General features: G+C 33.6%; 1 protein-coding gene across 2 annotated transcripts; it reads left to right on the forward strand.

Moving 5' to 3' along the window:
• Positions 1–794: 794 nt before the first annotated feature.
• LOC128868440 (DE-cadherin) lies at positions 795–25,387 on the forward strand. Of its 2 annotated transcripts, XM_054110533.1 has the most exons (3): positions 795–994; positions 1,740–3,088; positions 21,419–25,387. In XM_054110533.1, the coding sequence occupies exons 2-3, from the start codon at positions 2,228–2,230 to the stop codon at positions 25,316–25,318; spliced, it is 4,761 nt and encodes a 1,586-aa protein (XP_053966508.1). In that variant the 5' UTR covers positions 795–994; positions 1,740–2,227; the 3' UTR covers positions 25,319–25,387. The 2 variants fall into 2 exon arrangements, with proteins under 2 accessions (XP_053966508.1, XP_053966507.1); XM_054110532.1 differs by having other exon boundaries at positions 795–3,088.

The following is a 25,387-nucleotide window of genomic DNA, read 5'->3' on the forward strand; positions in this document are numbered from 1 at the left end:
TCAGGCAAATACTTGTATATTAATGTTGACAACACGCAAACATTTGTTTTGCTATGGCTCATATCTGTTAGTCGAAACGATAACTATTCCGCAATAATCGGAGGTTCGTAGACATACCGTGGCTGTGAATATTGCCATATTTCGAAGAATATATTAATTTAATTGTAAAAGGTGTCCAATAAATTTTAATCTTCTATGTTATTACAACCAATAAGGTACAATGTCAGAAAGCCATTCTGAATATTGGTTAACCTGTTGCAATATTAATAGCAGGCTTTCCTCTCCACCACACACTCCCAAGTGCATTCAATTTTTAACTATTTCATACAGAGTATGCCATTAATTTTGAACACGGCGGTTATAAAAAAATATGTAGCAATTTGTGCCACTTTGATAAATGGCCCTGTTATTTTCGATCTATCTATACTCGATTTGTTTAATGCGATATTTTAAATGAGTTCCATATCAATACTTTCGATTCGATATTCTTGTCCCTATGTGGAAGCAACAGTTGTGGATCATATGTTGTCAAGCCTTCAATGAATGGCATGGATGCTAGTGATGCCAGTCTTTTTCGTCTAATCCCTGAAGTGTTTACCAAGTGCTCGCGAAATTTTGCTATTGATGAAATAGAAAACACTCTTTAAACGTTTTGTTTTTTTCTCTGATTTTAGTATTTTACAATTCACTGCGAAAACAATTCATCTCCAGTCTTTCTTCGTCAACAGATTTTTACGCCATTTGGGAAGTTCAATGGAGTTGGCATCACTGCCTGAGCGAATGCATTTATTTTGCCTGCTAAAGGTTCATTTGTTGGTGAACGAGCGTATAGATCAGTGGTGTGATTTCTCTGTGTCGGTTACTTTAGCTGTTCGTGTGGCTATTTTCCGGGAAAAATTCAAATTTATTTGAAATATTGAAATAAACCGTTGAAGTATGGAAATACGGTTGTATAAAGATTGTCTCAAAGGCTGAAATAAATGAGAAAACGAAGGTGCTTTGTGAAAAATTTATATTAGTAGTAGCTCGAAAACCGGAAATTGTGTGAAAATTTTCATACTCAGCTAAAAATTCCAGGTGTTTGATGTCGGTTTTGAATGGCATTTGTGCGAATGGTATTACATTGATATCATGAAATATTGTTCAGATAACATACATATAAAGTTGAAATAAATAACAAAATAAAAACCTCGATGATTGTGAAAATTCTGACTCTTTTGTTAATAAGTTTTTGAGTCTGTTGAATTTGCTAACAACCACTGACGAATAATAGAGTGAATGTTCCAATACGATACTTGAAGCGAGTACAATTGCTGTGAAGTTAAGCGTCGCGGCGTTCGTTGGCAGCGCGCTGCGTGTCGGCGTGTCGAGAGCGGTTGTGTATGTGTGTGTTCGTGGTAACCACTATTTCGTACCTGGAATTACCTGTTTATGTAAAAATAAATTGAGTGAAAAAAGTACATACAAGCATTGTGGAAAGAAATGAGCGAAGCAGACATGTGAAACGAGTTTAAAAAATAAATAAATTAATATCACGAGAAGAGATCCAACTTGCAAACAACTTAATTATTAAGTTTGTGGTGTCTATATGATGGCTAGTTGCTTTTGCCTTTGAGCTAATCTGCCTTTATCGTACCTATCATTGTGTAAATATACATACATACATAATTTAGTACAAATGAATGTGTGTTTGAATTATCGTGTGCCTTATCCCACAGTATTTTCGTGTTTGTTTATAGCGCCGTTTCCATGAAAATGCAGCCCCCGCCTACAACAACAGAAACAAAATCACAAAACGTAATACCGAACAATTCTGGAGCTTCGATTTCGATGCGACGACGCAGCCATAACGATAACAACAATAAATGTAACAGTTAAAATAAGAAAATAGAATAGCCGTTGGAAAGTTTGGTTGATGAAATATACGAAAAATATATACACAATATGCTTAAAGTTATTAAATAAAGCGGTTCAAAGTAGAAAGAAATAAGTGAAAACTGTGGAGAGAGATTCGGAGGTGCTCAAGTGTCGGCAGAGTTGCTGATCGTACATTGAAAAGAAAGGTGAATGAATAAGAAATACTGGGTGACTCATTCACAGTAAATTAAATGTGTGCACCTAAAAAAGATCACGTAAAGTTATTTAAATAATAAAAAGTTGTAGTTAGAATAGCTCAAAGTATCTTCGGTTTAATTCTGTTGCCGTGCTCACGGAGTAATGCTACGAAATGTTGCCACAACATTGTCAATCACAACAACAAACACAAATTTATCACCCGCAACAGTATCAGCAGCAGTCGCAGCGCCCACGAAAGCATCTATGTCGAAAATTACACAAATATCAGACGCTAGCTTTTGCGTTAGCACTGGTCAATTTGCAAACTGCCGTATTAGTCTACGCTGCTTCGAGCACGTCCCTTTCTGCGTTATCCACAAGTCCCAGAGATGACCCTTTTACGCGGTTTTTCATACCTGCCCACACGCACAACGTTGAAAATAGTATAATTTTGCCGGCTAACCCAAATTCAGTAAGCCCACTTGCGCGACTAAGACGTTCGCCAAATCCTGCTCCTGAATCGGTTAGCTCTCTCTATTCGGCCTTACCGGCAGCGCGTACTGGCAATTCTGCCATCTATTTCGGGATGTCGCCATCATCGCTGGCGGCACATGAGAATAGTGTCAATCAGATCGAACAATATTCGGATAATCGTAAGCCGGCTTTTAAAACCTGTGCCAGCTACAAACCATCCGTGAAGGAAGAGAGACCCGAAAACACTTTCGTTATAATGGTACAGGCTGAGGATCCTGACTCGGATCAAGAAATAAAATATAGTCTTGTGCAGTCGGCAGCTGAAAGATCGAAATTTCATATTGATCCTAAAACGGGTGTAATTGTAACAGCTCACATATTCGACCGTGACGAACCGATATACGAAAAGGCGGTGTATGTGACTGTGCAGGCAACGGATAACGGGCGACCACCTTTGGACGATGTGTGCACATTTAAGGTGACCATTGAAGATATCAATGATAATCCACCAGTCTTCAATAAGGCGCGTTATGACGAATCCATGTCAGAAGATAAGCAGGTGAGTTGCAATTATTTTTATCAAATATGTGTAAGTAGTAAAATTCGGTGCAGAACAAAACATAGTTGTCTGTTGCCACAAAAGTACTGTGTGTTAAATATGTGGACCCCAGGATTACTGCAATTTAACATCGTACCGATGTGGGCAACAATGGTGCAAAACTGGCTTCCATGTTTTATTCTAACCTCAAAAAAAAAAAAGAAAATTGGATTCGTTTACAGATGAAATAGTTTTAAGCGAAAAATATTAAGGAAAAGCTGGTTTTTCACATATCCAGCTTTTATTTTTGATATATAAATTAACGAACGGCAGGCAATGGCAAACCTCCGATTATATTTCTGCCATGAAAAAGCTCCTCATAAAAATATCTGCCGTTCGGAGTCGGCTTGAAACTGTAGGTCCCTTCATTTGTGGAACAACATCAAGACGCAAACCACAAATGGGAGGAGGAGCTCGGCCAAACACCCAAAAAGGGTGTACGCGCCAATTAATATATATATATACATATATATATATACATATATATATATACATATATATATATACATATATATATATACATATATATATATACATATATATATATACATATATATATATACATATATATATATACATATATATATTATCTAGTAATGCCAGTTAATTTCGCTCGATGAAATCAACCGATCTCTTTTTGTTTTTGTGAAATCACAGTTTTTTGAGGTTTTATGCAGATGACGCTGTTTCAAGAAAGTGTGGGTGCGTGCGTATAATTCCTTGTGCTTGGTTGTTGTTGTTGTAGCAGCAATACAAGCCCTGTCAGTGTAGTGAATATCACCGGTCGTCTTCGTCTAACTCATCTAAAGGTAGGCCCAGCAAACATGCTGTTCCGACAGGTTGGGTCCAGAGGGGTGTTAGATGAGTGAGTTTAGTGGGGTCAATTCTGGATAAGTAAGAGTCTACAATATCCCATGGCAACCAGTTTTACGCTCCCGGAATGACTCGGGGTTTTTCCCGACCGAGGACTGCCGCCCCAGTAAAAAACTAGCCCTGTCTAGCGAACCGTTTATCATTCTTGTGTTTGGTAGTTTCTATTGCTTTCACCTACTTTTCCTCTTCACAAGCAGGTAATATCCCTTCCCTTTGTTTGCTTATTCATGGAGTCTGACGACACAGCGAATTCGAAAGGCAGAACCTTGTATTCTATCATTCTTCGGTTCGGATTAATGCGGTTGTTGTTGTTGTAGTTGTACCAGCATAAACATTCCCCATATATATACGGCGAATGCAGCGAAAGTGACAGTCCTTCGCCGGTTATAATTCCGGGTTGTTACTGGATTGAAATTGTTTCTGTAAGCAAATGAAACTCTTTTTTGGCCTTGAGGTGGTGTGGTGATAACACACATTTTGTTTGTTACATATGTATGTGAATATTTATCTTACAACGAAAGCTAGCAAAGAATTTTGTAATCTATGGAACTTTAATTTTTGTCTCTTAGTTTAAGAGGTTACGTCCAGCAGCACCAAAAATGCGCTAAAAAACAGTTTTTAGAGGGGATAACAATAGAAATAAACTTAAACTTTATAAAAAAATCTATTTTATTGTAATTTTTCTTTACAAAAATTTGTATATAAAAAATCTCGTGCCTCAAAGTACAATGAAAAAAAGTTGTTCCACGGTCTGCATCATTTCCACTTGAAATGTTGATGGATCTGTAAAAACTAAAAAAAATCTTGTAGTTATAGTTGTAGTTATAGTCTGTCAAGCCGGATTTTTGAATTTAGAAAAATTTTGCAATTTACAGCATTAAAAAAAAGTCATAAATGCCACTTTATTTATGTTTATAACACTTTTTAATAAAAATATCGAAAATTCAATCTATAGAGAAAACACTTTCGAATATTTAGAAGAAAAAACAGCATCAAAAAATATTAAAAACTATCTGTTATCATGCAGACCGTGCCGGAAAAAGTATTATCGAGGAAAACGTGTTTAAAGTTTGAGGTACAGGAACGCGCGGAGCGCTCTCTACCTAAAGGGTTATCCAATGTTATTTTGATATTCAAAGAAAAATGTTTTTTTTTAATATAAGTGCTCGGATTTTTATTTCATTGTAAAGAGGAAGACATGCCATTAATAGTGAAAAAAAACATCAGGCAAACGACCACGCTTACAGGACAATATCCTTTTCATGAAATTTTCCATAACCGAATTGCAAAGTGGCTGCCCTATGTCCTCGATAGCCTCACGAATTCCATCTTTGAGGTCTTGAATCGACCTTAGGCTGTTGGCGCAGGCCTTCTCTTTCACGTGGCCCCAAAGAAAAAAGTCACAAGGTGTTAAATCACAAGATCTCGGTGGCCAATTGTGTTCACCTCTTCGAGAGATAACACGGTCCGGAAGCTTTTCCCGTAAAAGATCAATGGTTTCGTTGATTGTGTGGCACGTAGCGCCGTCTTGTTGAAAATAAACGTTGTCCAGATCAATACTATCCCATTCCGGCCATAAAAAATCGTTAATAATCAATTCAAAATAACACCTGTTATTGGAAAACCCTTTAGTTAAAGGGCTGTAGAAGCTATAATATTGGGGATTTCCGCATGAAGATTTCACAGTATATTCTTAAGATACTACATATATTTCGAAATATTGAAAAAAATGGATTTTTTGAAAATTCTGGACGTATATAACCCCTTAAGAGGGTGTATTTTGGTTTCCCAAGTCCCGCACAATCAGGCTATAAACAAAAACTATATATAGTGGACGTGGATTTTTTAGTCCGTACTCATTAAATTTTTTTGCTATATTTTTGCTCTTCATACTTAATGGAGATATAATGAGCATACAATTTACTGCAATATGCTACGCAGGTAAAGAGATATTCATTAAATTTTAAATATGAATTGCAAATAATTATAACTATTAATTGCAGAAGTGGTTTTTAAACTAGTAGTTCGCATGGCTCTGCGCTGACTGGCATTCTCAGTGAATTCCTGAATGATTTCATTAGCAACGACTTCAACGGGTATTCACAGTCTCCTAGCAACCATTCTGTAGAGCTATTATCAGTGTATTCATGTAGGTTAGGTTAGGTAGTGCTGGCTGATCTGTACAAAGATCTCACTTAGATCTCTAGGGTTCATTGTGTTGCCAGTCAAAGATTTTATTTAATGTAATTCTTCTTGCCGTTCTTAACAAGCCGTTCAGCCTTTTGTCAGCAATATACTTCACGGATGAAAAATATGCTAATCCTAGGCACATGTCAAGTCCTACAAAGAGTAGGGCAGTGCCAAAGTAGGTGTTCCAAAATGCCTCTAGCATTCGCTTCGTTGCATGTGTTACACGCATCGCTTGGGCTAGTCCTATTTTGGCTGCGTGATGTGGAGTGAGACAGTGTCTCGCCAGTACTGCAACTAATATTTTTCAGTCTTTTCTAGAGAGTGATAAAATAAAGTTTGTAGTTTTCGTATTCCAAGTCCATAGCATAATTTTGGCAGTTTTGTACGCGGTTGAGTGTTCCCATATCGACTGGCTTTCCAGAGCTAGTAGAACTATTTACTAACTAGTAGCGTTAGTAAAAAAAATATTACAACATTATTTTTAAAAACTTTATGTGTACTTGCCTTGCTCTAACCACTACTAGTTCGTACCCCTACGATTTCCTCTCATATACAACTTGGTGCAAAATAAATAATTAAATGAAAAAAATAGTTCAGATTCCAATAAAAACCGATGTTTGTCAAATGTTTTCAAAATTCCATCAAAACTTTCAACTTTTTTCAAGTATTTGAATTATAATTTTTTTAGTTGCGTATTTACGAGTTTTTTCTGCTCCTTTTTCGTAAAAATTATGCTTTGGGACAATGTTTACTTCAAAAAGTTTTCTAAATAAATAAAAGTTTATTTTTGAAAATAAAAGGAAAACAATTAAATTTAAAAATTTTGGAATAAAAAAAAATTTGAATTAAAAAAGAAATTTACATTAAAAAAAATTTCAATATAAAGAAAAATTTTAATTAAAAACGAAATTTACATTAAAAAAAATTTGAATAAAAAAAAATTCAATAAAAAGAAAAATTTTGTTTGTTTTAGTTTTTTTTAAGTTAGATCCATTTTGTGAGATCCAAGTATAGCAGCAAATTCTTTATCTCAATGTCTTAGATCTCATTAATTTACTGTAAGAAGGGCTAACCGAAAGAGTGAAGTCTCGCCCTACCTAGCTCAGGACATTCACATAAGTAGTGGAAAAGTCTTTCCTTCATCCCTTCCGCTTGACAGCTTCTGCAGATGGGATTGAAAGTAAGGTTGAGTCTGCCTGCATGATCTCCTACCTTCCAAAGACTTGTAAGGGTTGCAGTGATGCGTGAAATGTTTGGTCGAGAGCATCCTAATAGGTACATATGTAACTCAACCTTTGGATTTTGTACGACGGCCATGTGTTTTTTTGTTGTAATACAGGTAGTTCATTGCTTGCACCGTCTTTCGGCTAAAGCAAGATAGTGTGAATAAATCTTCATATGTTAGTTTACAAATATATTAGTTGACACCCAAAATGAACTAAAATAACATGCGAACACACCCACAAACAATTCACCGTCCGTGAAAGCTACATTACAACCCGAAAAACTGGTCGGAAAAAAGTAAAATAAATTCGAAAACAAAAATTTAGAAAAATTAAAAAAAAAATAAGTGGTGAACAAAAAGTTTGAATAAAATGTGAATTAAAAAATGAAACAAAAAAAAAAAAAAAAATAAAATAAAGGTTTTATATTGACCTGGAGTCCAACTGATAGTAATGAATCAAAGATATGTCGTTGCAAAAAGAATACAAACCATAACATATTCTCATAAGAGAAGTATTTTTAAACTTGCATGTATATTTAAACTTTTTGATTAAAAGAAAAGTAGTGACAATTCATGAAAATCCATTAAAAGTTAACTGTTAAAAATATATTGTATATTACAACGATTTGTGAACTATTGTGTAAAGTGAAATTATGATTGGAATTAAATTTCTGAATATTAGGAATAAGTATTTACATTGAGAAATAAATAACAAACAACGGAAAACTTATTAAATAAAAGTGAGTGCAAACTTTACCCGAAGTTTTTTTTTTTTTTTGAAATTAAACGAAATTTGATAAACAAATATTACGCCGTACAAAAATAAAAGTTATCAAGGGAATCAGGCAGTATGCGAAACTTCATTCGGCGGTCTGAGCCAACATCATCCAACAGCAACAAAAACCCCCCAGCAATAATTTTAACAAATACAACTACAGCTACAAGCACAACAACCAATAAGTAAAGGATAATAAAGCGCAACTACAACCCCAACATTAAATAAAATAAAATATAATAACACTACAAAAAAATATACAAACAACAATTTAATAACACAAAAATTCAAAAAATCGATTGACAAAAAATCAGCAACTAAACAATGAATCTCCAGGCGCAGCGAAATATGACTGGTCTCTAACACCATCACACAGAGGCTACAATCCTTCATCAACAAAGGCCTCAGCATCATCTGCAGAATATTCTGGCCAAACACCATCAGTAACGACGCACTGTGGAGATGAACGAACGAGGAACCCATCCTTAGGCAAATCAAACGCAGAAAGTGGCGATGGATAGGTCAAACACTGGGAAAACCACCAGATAGCATCACGAGAATGGCACTGGACTTGGAACCCGCAAAAGAGCAGAGGTCGCGGTCGATCAAAAAACCCTTGGAGAAGGTCGTTGCTACGCTACATCTCATGGGACGGTGCAGAAATAACAGCACAGAACCGTGTACGATGGAAGAGTCTTGTCCAGGTCCTATGCTCCCGAGAGGAGTGAACAAGGAAAAAAAAGCAAATCAAACAAACCCTCAATAATCAGAACAACAACAGCAAATATCTTGATAACCAACGAAAAGTTAATTTGGAAAACAAATTTGGATAACAACCCGTCAAATCGCAATATCAAATATGATAGGAACGAAACAAGTAATGCAATAAGAGGAACAAATTTTAATAGAATCAATTTAACTATATATTAAGGGTTTTTCAGTAAGAGCGCTTCAACTTTTGAACTTTTTTGAATAAAACACAAACGGTTTGACTTTTTTAACTAATTTTTTTTTTATTATCGAGTTTGAACATATACATTTAAGTATGAAATTCGATTTCTTTTGCATGACCACCGCGTGCACGTTTTACGAAGTCCAATCGTTGAACCCAATTTTCGACCACTCTTTTGCATAAATCGGCCGAAATTCCAGCAATTTCGCGTTCAATATTGGCTCTGAGCTCACAAATCGTCGCCGGCTTGTTACTGTAGACCAATGATTTCACATAACCCCAAAACGGGACGGCTTGTTAAGGGGGGGGTAGGGTCTCAAAATCGAAATTTTTTTTTCTTCACTCATCTTATAGTAAATCATTTCAAGAATGTTGTGTCAACATTTTAAGTGGATCGGAGCAGAACTCTCAAAGTTATAGCCTTTGTAGGCACTCTACCTCGAATCCGGAGCATCGATAATTTCTCAGAGTCATTTTTTCAAACGCGTTTTTCCCGAAACGACTTCTTAAAAGTCGGTGCCAATCACAACTCCGAAACTATTCAACCGATTCTTTTCAAATTTGGCACACGTTTTCTAAATCAAAAATACCTCCCTCCTACACTGTTTTTTTTTTTATTTTTTTTTTTTTAAGGTTGTTTTTCACTTACAAATATGGCGAAATTTTTCGCCAAAAATGCTCGTTTTACGTTTTTTTGCCACCAAAACTACAAAAATGAAAAAAAAAAAAATTTATTAATGTAGGGGGGAGCATTACGTCATACTTTAACTGAAAAATTCGCCTTTTTTAGTTTCAGATGATTCGACGAATGCCGATTGGCACCGCAGAGCACCTCTCGAAAAACATATCTCCAAAAAAACTCTGTCATGGGCTTATTTGTCAATATTTTATTATTAATATTTTTTAAAAACTTATTGAAAAGATGTACAATAACATGCAACTGATTTTATTAAAGTATCTTAAGCCATATTTCTGTAAAAAATTCAAAAAAAAAGTGTTTTTGTTTAGCGCTTTTTTTCGCCCTCCCTATCGGAAAAAAGTTGAAGCGCACCTATTGAATAACCCTATAAAAGAAAGAACAACATATAAAACAAATACAAAAAAGTTATACAAAACAGATACCTGTAAACCGTGAAATAGTACACAAAACAAGCAAACCTAAAACTGAAAACAAACATAGTCTCAAAAAACGGATATAATTATTAACAACAACTACAACAACAGTATTGCTAAAAACAGTACAAAAACGCATACAAGCAATATTCGCTAGAAATTTAATTTTAAAATAGACTACCATCAGATCAGGAGCGCTAGGAGCTTAAGAGGGGGAGAAGTGAATATATTAGTTATTATTCCTCACGTGAAAGCCACAACACAACCCGAAAAACTGGCTGGAAAAAGTAGTAAGTAAATAAAAAAATGGTTGGGAGGAAGTACTTAAGCTATGACAGTTTTCAAATAAATCCCGAAAAAGTGATGATCTTCAATAATTTTTTTTTTTAGGAAATTCATCTAAAATCAATCGGACAAGCGAAGTTAGTTTTATTAATAGATAATCTTATGCCTGATCTAAGTTTTTTCCTCAAAAGTAGCAATATGGCGGCTTCAGTAAATATTTTTCAGATTTTCGAGAAAAAAACTGACAATTAATTGTTAAAAGAAAATCGAAATTTTGAAAAAAAAATCCTTCGATCAAGCACGAGTGTTTAATGTTTTTCAAGAGCAGTATACATTTTATTAAAATCTACCAAGCGGTTTTTAAGTTACAATGATCAGCGGTTCAAAAAACATAGTTTTGAGAAAAACGCATTTTAAGTAGCGCCCTTTGTTAATTGTTGAATAACTGGAAAAGTATTTGTCGGATTCACTTAAAATTTTCACAGAATATTTTTCCAGTTTTTTGAAAATTCTGACTACCTCGAATCCCATAAATGAGAATTTAAAAAAATTCCGTTTTATATTGACTTTTATATGACGTTGTTGTTGTTGTTGTTGTTGTACCAGCATAAACATTCCCCATACATATACGGCGAATATTGCTGAGGTGACAGTCCTTGCCCGGATATAAGTCCGGGTCGTTCCGGTTACGTAGAACCGAACGTCTTTACATCGGACGTCGCCTCATCTGGTTTCACAGTATTCTGTATTCTGTTAATACAATTTTCCACAAACTTGTTGACATTAACAATTATCGAACTTAGCGCCCCAACTCGGAGAAATTAAAAATAGCCGATTTTGTAGCGCTCAATGACCGAAATGAAATTTCGTGCTGAATTTTCGAGGACAATCATAAATTAGGATTTTCGGCCAAATTCGAAGCCCATTGGAGTTGCTTTAAGGGGTTATATATCTTGTGTTGGACTAAAAAATCGAAAATTTTTTATGGCATATTCTAAAAGTACATCATCTTAAAAATATAAATTCAAAAAATCATAAAGATCGGAGCGCTAGAACGAAAGTTACAGACCGTGGAAGCGCGCGACCTTTCTTGGAACGAAAAGTGCACGCAGAACTTTAGACGCGATTATCTCGAAGTCGTGTTTTTTGAAAATTATCGTCGCGGTGATCATTATTTATCAAAAACTATTTGACGGTTTTGCATAAACTTTTGTTTTAATTATTCGAAGTTACAACCTCGTGAATCTGAACGGTTACCTTTTTATAAATATTGGCATAGTTCGCTGGAATTAATTTTTTTTTTAATTTTTCAACCCCTCAAAAATCCTTGTTTTTTTGGTGCAAAACGGTTTTCATATCGAGAAAAAATTTTTTTGGCTAAATAAACCGTTCAGATTCACTAAAAAACATCTACAATAATCATTTATTTTTTTGATTTCAGTTGAGCTGCTCATGCGTTACCGTGTTCAACGCAAGCCTCTTCTTTGGGGGAGGGGCGATATCAACAATAAATAATAAAAGTTTTAAAACATATTTAAAAAAAAGTATGACAATCGTCCATTTTTTCGAGCTCACAAGGTATATAACTCCTTAAGTCCAAATTGAGAAGCTTTAGTGAAACGGATGGTCGTTAGGCCAGATTTCTGAGTCAACTGAATATCCAAATATATATAATATGATATATTCAAATACATTCAAAATTCAAAAAATAATACATAATTTCAATCTGAACGACTTTGTTTTTGTTTTTCCTTAAAATTCTTACCAGGCCAGTTTGGCAGAAATTCTGTTATTGAGATTCATTTCGGGCCCACATTCAAGCTTTCGAAAGGGGAAGAGCTGTTAGAGTCACTATAATTCTGGAAGTAGCTTGTATGTGGACCACCCTGTATAAACTAAATAACCCATATGTTAGTATGTTACTTGCATACATCAACATAGAAGTCTGAAAAAGTTTCAGTTCCTATTTTGTAAATGGTTAATGGAATAGTAGTTAGAATATATTTTTTTTTTAATTCTTCATGTAGGGAAACGTTTGGAAAAAAGCTATATTTCCAGCAAGAGCATGTATTTCCAATCAACCGAACTACAATATTCGCATCGGCGAGTATAAATAAGTCTGCACACCATACGCGAGTAGAAATGTGTGCGTGTGCGTGTGCGATGAGCTTCTTAGTGCTGGAGGCAGGTACATTGTTGCACTTTGTTCGTATTTATTGCTTGGTATTTTCTTGTGGGCATTCCAGTTCCTAAGTTCAATGCACTGACTAATACCTCGTTTACCACTTATTGTGATAGAACCTTGAAACCTTCTTGTGTCACTTGCTGAACTTAAAGCTCAGTTTGGTTAGTCATAGGTAAAAGTACGTGACTACTATTCGCTTTCCAATTCGTTCGCATATTTCCGCTCTATTTAATATTTTAGTTTTTTATTTACTTCAGTTAAGTTTTAGTGCGATTCGTTGACGCTAACCGGGATGTGTGTGGATTACTTGATTTGGGCAGATCTAAGGGAAAGTATTTTCACTCTGGTTTACGATTCTTCCACGTGTACCCATGTCTATAAGTAATTTAATTAGCAGTAAAAATAATTTTTTATTTGCCGTCAAATGTCGGATAGGTACAAGTTTTGCTGGGAATATTCTGAGTATCCAATTTTTTGAATATCTTTAACATATCAAACAAATGCTGTGAAAAATTGGACTAAATATTGAATTTTCTTGTTTATGGTCGCCAGACACGTACAAATTTACGTAAAAGTTTCTTCGAATTACTTTAAATGTGCGCATGAAATTTCTATATGGTATAAAGCATAAATAAAAATATCTATTTATAAAATAACAAAATTCACTTAAGTATAAAACCATTTGGAGAAAATTCGAAACTAATTTGACCGTGTGTAGGAGCTTCTATCTTTTTTGAATAGTTATTTATTTTTTTTAGTTTTACTTTTTAAATATTTTTTAATTAAAATGTTTGTGTTTTAGTTTAAATTTTTTTATAAATTTTGTTTTTGTTAAAATTTAATTTTCTTACTTAAATTTTTTTTATTTAGCTTTCAATTTTTTAGTTAAGTCGATTTTTTATTATGTCATTGTAGTTAAAATTGAATTGTTTTAGTTCAAATTTTATTTATTTTTAGTTGAAATTTTATTTTTCCTTAGTTAAAATTGTATCTTTTTAGTTAAAATTTTTTTAATTAAAATTTAATTTTTTTTAGTTTTACTTTTTCAATATTTTTAAAATTTTTTTTAGTTAAAAAGTTTGTGTTTTAGTTTTTTTAATTTTTTTTTATTAATTTTGTTTTGTTTTTGTTTTTGTTAAAATTTAATTTTCTTACTTAAATTATTTTTATTTAGCTTTCAATTTTTTAGTTAAGTAGATTTTTTATTATGTCATTGTAGTTAAAATTGAATTGTTTTAGTTCAAATTTTATTTATTTTTAGTTGAAATTTTATTTATTCTTAGTTAAAATTGTATCTTTTTAGTTAAAATTTGTTTAATTAAAATTAAATTTTTTTTTAGTTTTACTTTTTCAATATTTTTTAAAATTTTTTTCAGTTAAAAAGTTTGTGTTTTATTTTTTTTTAATTTTTTTTATTAATTTTGTTTTGTTTTTGTTTTTGTTAAAATTTAATTTTCTTACTTAAATTTTTTTTATTTAGCTTTCAATTTTTTAGTTAAGTCGATTTTTTATTATGTCATTGTAGTTAAAATTGAATTGTTTTAGTTCAAATTTTATTTATTTTTAGTTGAAATTTTATTTATTCTTAGTTAAAATTGTATCTTTTTAGTTAAAATTTGTTTAATTAAAATTAAATTTTTTTTTAGTTTTACTTTTTCAATATTTTTTAAAATTTTTTTCAGTTAAAAAGTTTGTGTTTTATTTTTTTTTTAATTTTTTTTATTAATTTTGTTTTGTTTTTGTTTTTGTTAAAATTTAATTTTCTTACTTAAATTTTTTTTATTTAGCTTTCAATTTTTTAGTTAAGTCGATTTTTTATTATGTCATTGTAGTTAAAATTGAATTGTTTTAGTTCAAATTTTATTTATTTTTAGTTGAAATTTTATTTATTCTTAGTTAAAATTGTATCTTTTTAGTTAAAATTTGTTTAATTAAAATTAAATTTTTTTTTAGTTTTACTTTTTCAATATTTTTTAAAATTTTTTTCAGTTAAAAAGTTTGTGTTTTATTTTTTTTAAATTTTTTTTATTAATTTTGTTTTGTTTTTGTTTTTGTTAAAATTTAATTTTCTTACTTAAATTTTTTTTATTTAGCTTTCAATTTTTTAGTTAAGTCGATTTTTTATTATGTCATTGTAGTTAAAATTGAATTGTTTTAGTTCAAATTTTATTTATTTTTAGTTGAAATTTTATTTATTCTTAGTTAAAATTGTATCTTTTTAGTTAAAATTTGTTTAATTAAAATTAAATTTTTTTTTAGTTTTACTTTTTCAATATTTTTTAAAATTTTTTTCAGTTAAAAAGTTTGTGTTTTATTTTTTTTTAATTTTTTTTATTAATTTTGTTTTGTTTTTGTTTTTGTTAAAATTTAATTTTCTTACTTAAATTTTTTTTATTTAGCTTTCAATTTTTTAGTTAAGTCGATTTTTTATTATGTCATTGTAGTTAAAATTGAATTGTTTTAGTTCAAATTTTATTTATTTTTAGTTGAAATTTTATTTATTCTTAGTTAAAATTGTATCTTTTTAGTTAAAATTTGTTTAATTAAAATAAAATTTTTTTTTAGTTTTACTTTTTCAATATTTTTTAAATTTTTTTTCAGTTAAAAAGTTTGTGTTTTATTTTTTTTTAATTTTTTTTATTAATTTTGTTTTGTTTTTGTTTTTGTTAAAATTTAATTTTCTTACTTAAATTTTTTTTATTTAGCTTTCAATTTTTTAGTTAAGTCGATTTTTTATTATGTCATTGTAGTTAAAATTGAATTGTTTTAGTTCAAATTTTATTTATTTTTAGTTGAAATTTTATTTATTCTTAGTTAAAATTGTATCTTTTTAGTTAAAATTTGTTTAATTAAAATTAAATTTTTTTTTAGTTTTACTTTTTCAATATTTTTTAAAATTTTTTTCAGTTAAAAAGTTTGTGTTTTATTTTTTTTTTAATTTTTTTTATTAATTTTGTTTTGTTTTTGTTTTTGTTAAAATTTAATTTTCTTACTTAAATTTTTTTTATTTAGCTTTCAATTTTTTAGTTAAGTCGATTTTTTATTATGTCATTGTAGTTAAAATTGAATTGTTTTAGTTCAAATTTTATTTATTTTTAGTTGAAATTTTATTTATTCTTAGTTAAAATTGTATCTTTTTAGTTAAAATTTGTTTAATTAAAATTAAATTTTTTTTTAGTTTTACTTTTTCAATATTTTTTAAAATTTTTTTCAGTTAAAAAGTTTGTGTTTTATTTTTTTTTAATTTTTTTTATTAATTTTGTTTTGTTTTTGTTAAAATTTAATTTTCTTACTTAAATTTTTTTTATTTAGCTTTCAATTTTTTAGTTAAGTCGATTTTTTATTATGTCATTGTAGTTAAAATTGAATTGTTTTAGTTCAAATTTTATTTATTTTTAGTTGAAATTTTATTTATTCTTAGTTAAAATTGTATCTTTTTAGTTAAAATTTGTTTAATTAAAATTAAATTTTTTTTTAGTTTTACTTTTTCAATATTTTTTAAAATTTTTTTCAGTTAAAAAGTTTGTGTTTTATTTTTTTTAAATTTTTTTTATTAATTTTGTTTTGTTTTTGTTTTTGTTAAAATTTAATTTTCTTACTTAAATTATTTTTATTTAGCTTTCAATTTTTTAGTTAAGTCGATTTTTTATTATGTCATTGTAGTTAAAATTGAATTGTTTTTTTTATTTTTTTTTTATTATTTTATTTATATATAATTTTATTTATTTTTAGTTGAAATTTCATTTTTGCTTAATTAAAATTGTATCTTTTTAGTTAAAATTTTTTTAATTCAAATTTAATTTTTTTAGTTAAACATTTTTTTTCAAATTTTTGTCAGTTAAAATTTTATTTTTTCGGTTAAAATTTTATTTATTTTTAGTGAAAATTTAATTTAATTTTTTTTTTATTTTATTTAAAATTTTTGTTAGCTAAAATTTAATTTTTTTAGTTAAAATTGTATTTATGTTTAGTTAAATTTTTGTTTTTGTTAAAATTTAATTTTCTGAAATTTTTTTTATTTAGCTTTAATTTTTTTAGTTAAGTAGATTTTTTATTATGTCTTTGTAGTTAAAATTTAATTTTTTTAGTTCAAATTTTATTTATTTTTAGTTAAAATGTAATTTGTTTTTAGTTTAAATTTTTTTGTTAATTGTTTTTTTTAAATTTATTATTTTAGCTAACATTTTTTTTAAATTTTATTATTATTTCTTTGTTGTTAGTTAAAATTTATTTTTTTTAGTTAAACTTTTTTTTGTTTTTATTTAAAATGTTAGTTAAAATTTTATTTTTGTAGTTAAATTTTGTTTTTTTTAGTTAAAATTTTATTTATTTTCAGTGAAAATTTTATTTTATTTTATTCTATTTGTTTTTTGTTAATACATATATCTTTTATTTAAAACTTTTGTTAATTAAAATTTAATTTTTTTTTGGTTAACTAAATGTTATTTTTCTTATTTAAAACTCGTTTATTTAAAATTTTGTTTATTTAAGATTTATTTTTTTTGTTAATATATGATTTAATTTTAGTGAGAATTTTATTTAATGTTTTTTTTTATTTAATTTTATTTAATTTTTTATATAACTTTTTTGTACTTTATTATTTTTTTAAATTTTTTTTAATATGTTTGAATTTTTTTATTTAAAGTTTTTATAAAAATATAGTTCACACTATAATAAAACTCAAATAACTCAATTGGCGTGTTTTCTTGGATCATCTTTAAGGGTGTTGGCAGCACCAACTTCTCATTTGGTAGTAATAAAAATTATAAGCGCCTTCGATTCGCCACTTCACCATTTGCTAAGTTTGGGCTCTGGTCGCTTGACGAAAAATTTGCATGTGAAAGTATAAAACTGGTATACCATAACTCAATTGCTGTCAATTCTCTTTTCTGATATCAGGCAAGTTTCATTAGATCGGCTAGAGGGACACTTTTGTTGTTTCAACTATGCGAATTCTCTTTTGATGTTGACCGTCGTGCTCACTCCCCTGTTAGGTGGAATATCCAAAGCGTGAAATTTAGAATCATCTAAGGCAAGTTTTATAGAATATTATAAATATATATGTATATATTAAGGTGAATTTTTCAAGAATGTCTTCTAGTGATTCCGTTGAAATAGAAACCGGCTGCGATATTCGTTCGATCGAAAATGTATTTCTTCTACACTTTTCTGTAAATTCATAATAATGTTCAGGGTTGTACAAGTAATTTTTTTTTTTTGTTTTTTCTATTTTTTAAAATTTTTTTTTTTTATTTTCGATCCTATTAACCCGAAATCACGGTTATTCGGTAGAAAGCAATGACCCGATATCAAAAATTTGTAGTCTATTATTTCAATATTATTATTTGATAACTGAGTAATTTTCTTACGATTCTTTACGGTTCTGGCCTGAGCAAGCACCAATGTTGAGCAGTTATATCCTCCAAATGCACTAAAATGCATGATGCTACTTTCTGTGCACTTCTTGAAGCTGTCGTTTCTTTCCATACATACATCTTCACATTGCCATCATGGAAGTTATGGAAACCCAAGTTGTATACGTACATATTTCGCATACGAGGTGTGTTCAAAGAGTGTCGCGTGTTTGTGTTTTTTCACAGATATTATGCACTTGTGCTAACGTTTTTTCCAATCTTCGAAGCACTTCAAAAAATCATTTTTATTATCAGTTCCTCATTCGATGCCGTGTTTATCTCGTCAATCGTAGCGTAGCGTCGTCCTTCCATGGGCCTCTTCAGTTTCGGGAACAAGAAAAAGTCACAGGGGGCCAGATCTGGGGAATACGGTGGCTGTGGCATCATTATTGTGTTGTTTTTGGCCAAAAAGTCGGCCACAAATCCGGGCGTTTCTGGCGAATTGCTTCGCGCAAATTGCGGATAACTTGCCGGTAATATAAGGAATATTGAGGGTTTTACCCTGTGGCAAGAACTCGTGATGCACAACGCCCCTGCAATCGAAGGAACCGGTAAGCAAGACTTTTACATTCGACCGAACTTGGCGCGCTTTTTTCGGTCTTGGTTCGTGCGGCTGCTTCCATTGAGATGATTGAGCTTTGGTTTCCATAAACCCACGATTTGACCCAGTTATGACCCTCTGGCGCAAATTTGGGTGATCGCAGACAGAGTCAAACATCTCATTAGCAATGTTCATGCGATGCTGCTTTTGGTCGAAATTGAGCAGTTTTGGTACGAATTTTGCGGCGACCCGTCTCATGCCCAAATCATTGAAAAAAAATCGAATGACACGAGCCAATCGATATGTCTAGGTCCTCAGCAACTTCTCTAACGGTGATTCGACGATTGGCCAATACCATTTTCCTCACTTCATCCATTTTTTCGTTGCTTTGGTCCAAAGTAGCTTCTCCGTATGCCACAGTCAACATTCGGAATGCATCCGAGCACTTAATTTCGTCTTTCACACAAAATTTGATATAGACGAGCCGAAACACGTGCAAGCAAAGCAGCTGTCAACAATTAACTGAACATTCAAAATGGCTGAACTCGTCGACATGAGTGAGAGACATATTGCCACAAAACAAACGAAATTGGAATATACGTAACCTGCGAAAATTCAAAATTCGCGATACTTTTTGAACACACCTCGTATAGTACATATATCACCTACCACCCTTCTCCCTCTGGACCAAAGAATGAGCAAAGCTTTAGTTATAAGTATTTTTCATATAGCGTTGCCACCTAATTCTCAAGATGTTAGTATTTGCAAGTCGTAAATAATAGCACAGATGAATTAAGTAATAGGATATGGGGGTCTCACGCAAATTATGATTAAGAATATTTGACTTAAAAGTATTGCGTTTTTTGATTGGTGCTGCCACTTATTTTCTAAATCGAAAAGGTTTGAATTGCCTTATGGGGTGAGGGGTTGTCACAATTTTCCAAAAATTGGACTTAAAAATATTGTGTGAACATTAGAAGTGAATCCGACAAATATTCAACAATTAACAAAGGGCGTTCGGGCACTCCGGTTCGATAGCAAAACTTTAAAAAAACGTTTTCTCAAAACTATGGTTTTTGAACTGGTGACCACTGTAACTTAAAAACCGCTTCGTAGATTTCAATAAAATGTATACTGCTTTTGAAAAACATAAAAAACTCGTGCCTAATCGAAGGATTTTTTTGTTCAAAAATTTCGATTTTTTTTAAACAATCGGTTTTTTTCTCGAAATTCTGAAAAATATTTCCTGAGGCCGCCATATTGTTAATTTTGAAAAAAAAGCTTCGATAGTGTGCTAGTCGATTCTAACATAACCTAAACGCCACAAACCAAGCTTAGACATATGGCAAACAAACTGCTTCGACACATTAGTGTTTAGGTGTTTTGGTGTCATATACTTTTGGTTTTGTGAAAATGTCTGATTTTATTCCAAATGATCGTCATTTGCGGGAAGTGTTGATTTTCTTCTTTCATTCGAAAAAAACGGCAGCTGAAGCGCATCGAGAGCTACAAAAAGTTTATGGAGTTGCTACCTTAAATGAAACAACGTGGCGAGATTGGTTCCGTCGCTTCAAAGACGGTGATTTTAATGTTGACTACCGTCCGCGTGAAGGAAGGCCAAACACCTTCAAAGACGCTGAGTTGGAGTCATTACTCAATGAGGATCCGTGTCAAAACAAAGCAAAGAAGGGCTTGTGCTTCAGTATTACCCACCAATCCATTTCCAAGCGAATGCACCATCAATCTATTTCCAAACGAATGCATGCTTTAGGAAGGATTCAGAAACAGGGGGACTGTGGGTCCTTATGAATTAAAGCCAAGGGATATAGAAAGTCGTTTTTTCGACGTTTCGCCTGTGAACAACTGCTCCAGCGGCAAAAACGGAAGGGTTTTCTTTATCGCATCGTGACGGGTGATGAAACATAGATTTATTACAGCAATCCAAAGAAAAGAAAGTCATGGGGATTGCCCGGTCATGCTTCTACGTCATCGCCTCGGCCGAATATTCACGCTGCTAAGGTTATGCTATGTATTTGGTGGGATCAAGTTGGTGTTATTTGTTATGAACTGTTAAAACCAAGCGAAACCATCACTGGGGATCGGTATCGACTTCAATTGATGCGATTGAGCCGAGCACTGCGCGAAAAGCGGCCGTAATACGCGGAAAGGCATGAAAAAGTGATTCTACAGCATGACGACGCCCGGCCTCATGTTGCCAAACCCGTAAAAACCTACTTGGAAACACTGAAATGGGAAATCCTACCCCATCCGCCATACTCTCCAGATATTGCGCCGTCCGATTATCACCTGTTCCGATCAGCAGTTCCATTCATATGAAGACATCAAAGAATGGCTTGATCCGTGGATAGCCTCAAAAGATGAACAGTTTTAACGCGACGGTATACGAGATCTACCAGAAAGATGGGAAAAGTAGTAGCCAGCGATGGGCAATACTTTCAATGATTCACTTGTAACCATTTTTTGAGAATAAAGTTGTATTTTCATAAAAAAAAACAGCGAGAACTTAGTTTCGCACCTAATATTTTCCTTCAACAAAAAAAATTATTTATTGCTGATTATTCCGTTCTGATGCAAAAGGGTTAAATACATAAACTATTTAATTTCAGTAGTATTTAAACAAAAGCCAAAAACTATTTCTCTTCGCCTAATAACTTATATGTCTGTATATTCATGCATCCTGACCTGAATTCCATTTTTCTGCTCTCCTTTATTTGCAGCCTGACGCAATTGTGATGCGCATCTCGGCCAGTGACCTGGATGACGGCAACAATAGTATTGTCGAATACGAAATCCTACCCGATCGCGATCATTTGTACTTTAGAATCGACAAAGCAGCAGGCATCATTTATCTAAACCGTCCCATTGACAAACGTCCCGGCCAACACTACACAATCAACGTACGTGCCTACAATAGCATTGTGCCAGATCCGCCGCAAGATGCACAAATTGAAGTGCGTATACGCGTTGTAGAGTCGTCAAAGAAGCCGCCGTCCTTTGTTGATCCCATCGAAGATCCCATTTACCTGAAAGAGGACTACATGAACTATTCCACGCCCATTGTTACGCTGCGTGCAGTTTCAAATGTTCCCGATAAACCGGAAGTGATATTCGAGTTAATTACTGGGCGCACTGAGCAGACGAATAGCAAAAAGACGTTTGTCTTCGATCAGACTGGCACAACCGTAACAATTGGTTTGGGTAAATTACTCGATTATGAATCCGTGACAGAGTACACATTAACAATGAGTGCGCGCAACACCTACGATTTGGTGGCAGAGCATGTGGTGAAAATCAAGGTTGAGGACGTAAACGACAATATACCATATTTTACTGAAGTGAAAAAGGGCACACTGCTCGAGAATGAGCCACCGGGAACGCCTGTGATGCAGGTACGTGCTTTTGATATGGATGGCACCGAAGCGAACAATATTGTGTCCTTTGAGTTGGCCGACAATCGTGAATATTTCAAAATTGATCCGCACACTGGCAACATAACTGCGCTGACCACGTTCGATCGTGAGGAACGAGATTTCTACAATGTGAAGGTGATTGCGAGTGACAATTCGCCATCGAGTTTGTTCAATAACGGCGAACCGAATAGAGGCCAACAAGTTTTTCGTATCGAAATTGCGGACAAGAACGATCACAAGCCAATTTTTCAATTACCCGAATATGTACCCGATCGTTTGCCAGAGGATGCCAATATTAATTTCGTTGTTATTGAGGTAATGGCAGAAGATGAGGACAATGCGTCACAAATTCTGTACACAATTGAAAGTGGAAATGTGGGAAATGCATTCAAAATCGAGGAGAAGACCGGCACGATCACAGTGAACCAGCGGCTTGATTATGAAAATATTACCGAATATTTGCTGAAGATACGTGCCTTCGATGGCATTTATGACGATTATGCGATTGTTAAGATAGAAATTGCGGACGTTAACGATAATCCACCAGAGTTTAAGGAGAAATATTCGAAAACCATACAGGAGGAAATGGTCTATGACTATTGCATATTGAATATTGAAGCCTACGATCCGGATATCAAAAATCGCTCGGCAGATCAACACATTAAATATTCGGTGGTGAAAGAAGAGCAGAAGAAAATGTTGACAATTGACAATGAAGGCTGCTTAAAGTTGATAAAGCCGCTGGATCGCGACCCACCAGATGGCCATAAGAGTTGGCAGGTGCTGATTGCGGCAGTTGATGAAGATGGCTTCGGTTTGAAATCTGTGACGCATGTGATAATAAATCTACAAGACATCAACGATAATGCGCCCTTCTTGGTGAATACGATGCCAGTTATTTGGCAAGAAAACCGAAACCCCGGACAAGTTGTACAGTTGCAAGCGAATGATTATGACGAACCGCAGAATGGGCCGCCATACACTTACGGCATCGATAGTGAGGCGTCCGCAGATATTAAGGCGAAATTTAGCATCGACAACGATTATCTGTTTGCAAATGTGCAATTCGATCGTGAGGAACAAAAGGAATATTTTATACCCATAAGAATAAGCGATTCCGGCCAACCGAAGCGAAGTATGGTGAGCATTTTACATCTGATTATTGGCGATGACAATGACAATGCGATGTCGGAAGGTTCATCGCGCATATTCATATACAATTACAAAGGTGAAGCGCCCGACACTGATGTGGGGCGCGTTTTTGTCGATGATCCCGACGATTGGGATCTCGAAGACAAGGAATTCCGTTGGAAGAATGGCATACCACACGATAATTTCCGTTTGAATCCCAGTACTGGCATGATCACTATGCTTGAACGTACACAAGAAGGTGAATATCTGCTTGAGTTCGTTGTTACCGAAGAATCGACCTTCATTCCGCGCCACTCAGTGGACGCCGATGTCACAATTGTTGTACGCGAATTGCCCGAAGAAGCGGTCGATAAGAGCGGCAGCATACGCTTCTTCAACATTACCAAGGAACAATTCATCGCAGTGGCGCGCGACGCGCAAGCCGACGATTCACTTTCACTAAAAGATCGTCTCCAATATTCGCTTGCCAAATTATTCAATACATCCGTCACAAATGTAGATGTCTTTACGGTGCTTCAAAATACCAACAATACCTTGGATGTGCGCTATTCAGCACATGGCTCACCCTACTATGCGCCAGAGAAGTTGAATGGCATCGTGGCACAGCATCAGCAGATGCTCGAAAAGGAGTTGGGCCTGCAAATGCTTATGGTGAATATTGACGAATGTCTCATCGAGCGGCATAAATGCGAATCATCGTGCATGAACACGCTGCACAAGTCCAACATACCCTACATGATCTACTCAAATACTTCGTCATTTGTGGGCGTGACGGCTTTCATTGAGTGGCATTGCGTTTGTGAGGCGCGCATAAGCACTTATTGCCTCAATGGCGGCACACCGCGCATAGGTGAGAACGACATGTGCGACTGCATTGACGGTTTTACGGGTCCACACTGTGAATTGGTCTCTGTTGGTTTCTATGGCAATGGCTACGCATTCTATGAACCCATTTCGCCGTGCGAGAATACGAAAATAAGCCTCGAAGTGGCGCCTCAAACCGATCAAGGCTTAATTATGTACTTAGGTCCGTTAAACTATAACCCACTACTGCCACTATCCGATTTCTTGTCATTAGAGTTAGTCAAAGGTTATCCCGCACTGACGGTGGACTATGGCTCGGGTGCCATACGTATCGAACATCGTCACATCCAATTGCAGGTAGGCAAATCCTATCAACTAGACATTATACTACAAAAGGCCAGCATTGAAATGACAGTAGACAATTGCCGACTATCTACTTGCATGAGTTTGGGTGCGCCGCAAGGTCCCAACGAATTTCTAAATGTTAATGCACCGCTGCAGCTGGGTGGCACACCCGTAGATCTACTGCAACTCGGCTACAAGCTAAACTGGACCTACACGCCGAGCAGGCAAGGTTTCTTTGGCTGCATACGAAATCTCACGATCAATAATCACACCTACAACCTGGGTGCGCCTGCAATATCGCGCAACATCGATTCGGGTTGTCAACGCGCCGTTGCTGTGGCAGTGAGTTTTGGGATAGATCGAAATTTCATTATTGCGATTGTGGCCTGTATAATGCTGCTGCTCATTATTTTATTGGCTGTGGTTGTGCAAAAGAAACAGAAGAATGGCTGGCATGAAAAAGACATCGATGATATACGCGAAACGATAATCAACTATGAAGATGAGGGCGGCGGCGAGCGGGATACTGACTATGATCTCAATGTGTTACGCACACAACCCTTCTACGAGGAGAAGCTCTACAAAGATCCGCATGCGTTGCAAGCGATCAAAGACCCAAATAATGAGATACCCGACATAGGTGGCTTTTTGGGTGATAAAAAGGAGAATTGCGATCGGGAGGCGGGCACGTATCCGGTGGACGATGTGCGACACTATGCGTACGAAGGTGATGGCAACTCGGACGGCAGTCTTTCGAGTCTGGCGTCCTGCACTGATGATGGCGATCTCAATTTTGACTATTTGTCGAATTTCGGGCCACGATTCCGCAAATTGGCCGATATGTATGGCGAAGAACCTTCCGACACGGACTCAAATGTGGATGACGAACAAGGTTGGCGCATATAAAACTAAATCTAGAACTAAATTAAAACCGGAATACAAATTTTCCAATGACATTTCATGCAGAATGTAAAA

This window comes from Anastrepha ludens, chromosome 6 (assembly GCF_028408465.1).
Source record: "Anastrepha ludens isolate Willacy chromosome 6, idAnaLude1.1, whole genome shotgun sequence".
Taxonomy (NCBI): Eukaryota; Metazoa; Arthropoda; class Insecta; order Diptera; family Tephritidae; genus Anastrepha; species Anastrepha ludens.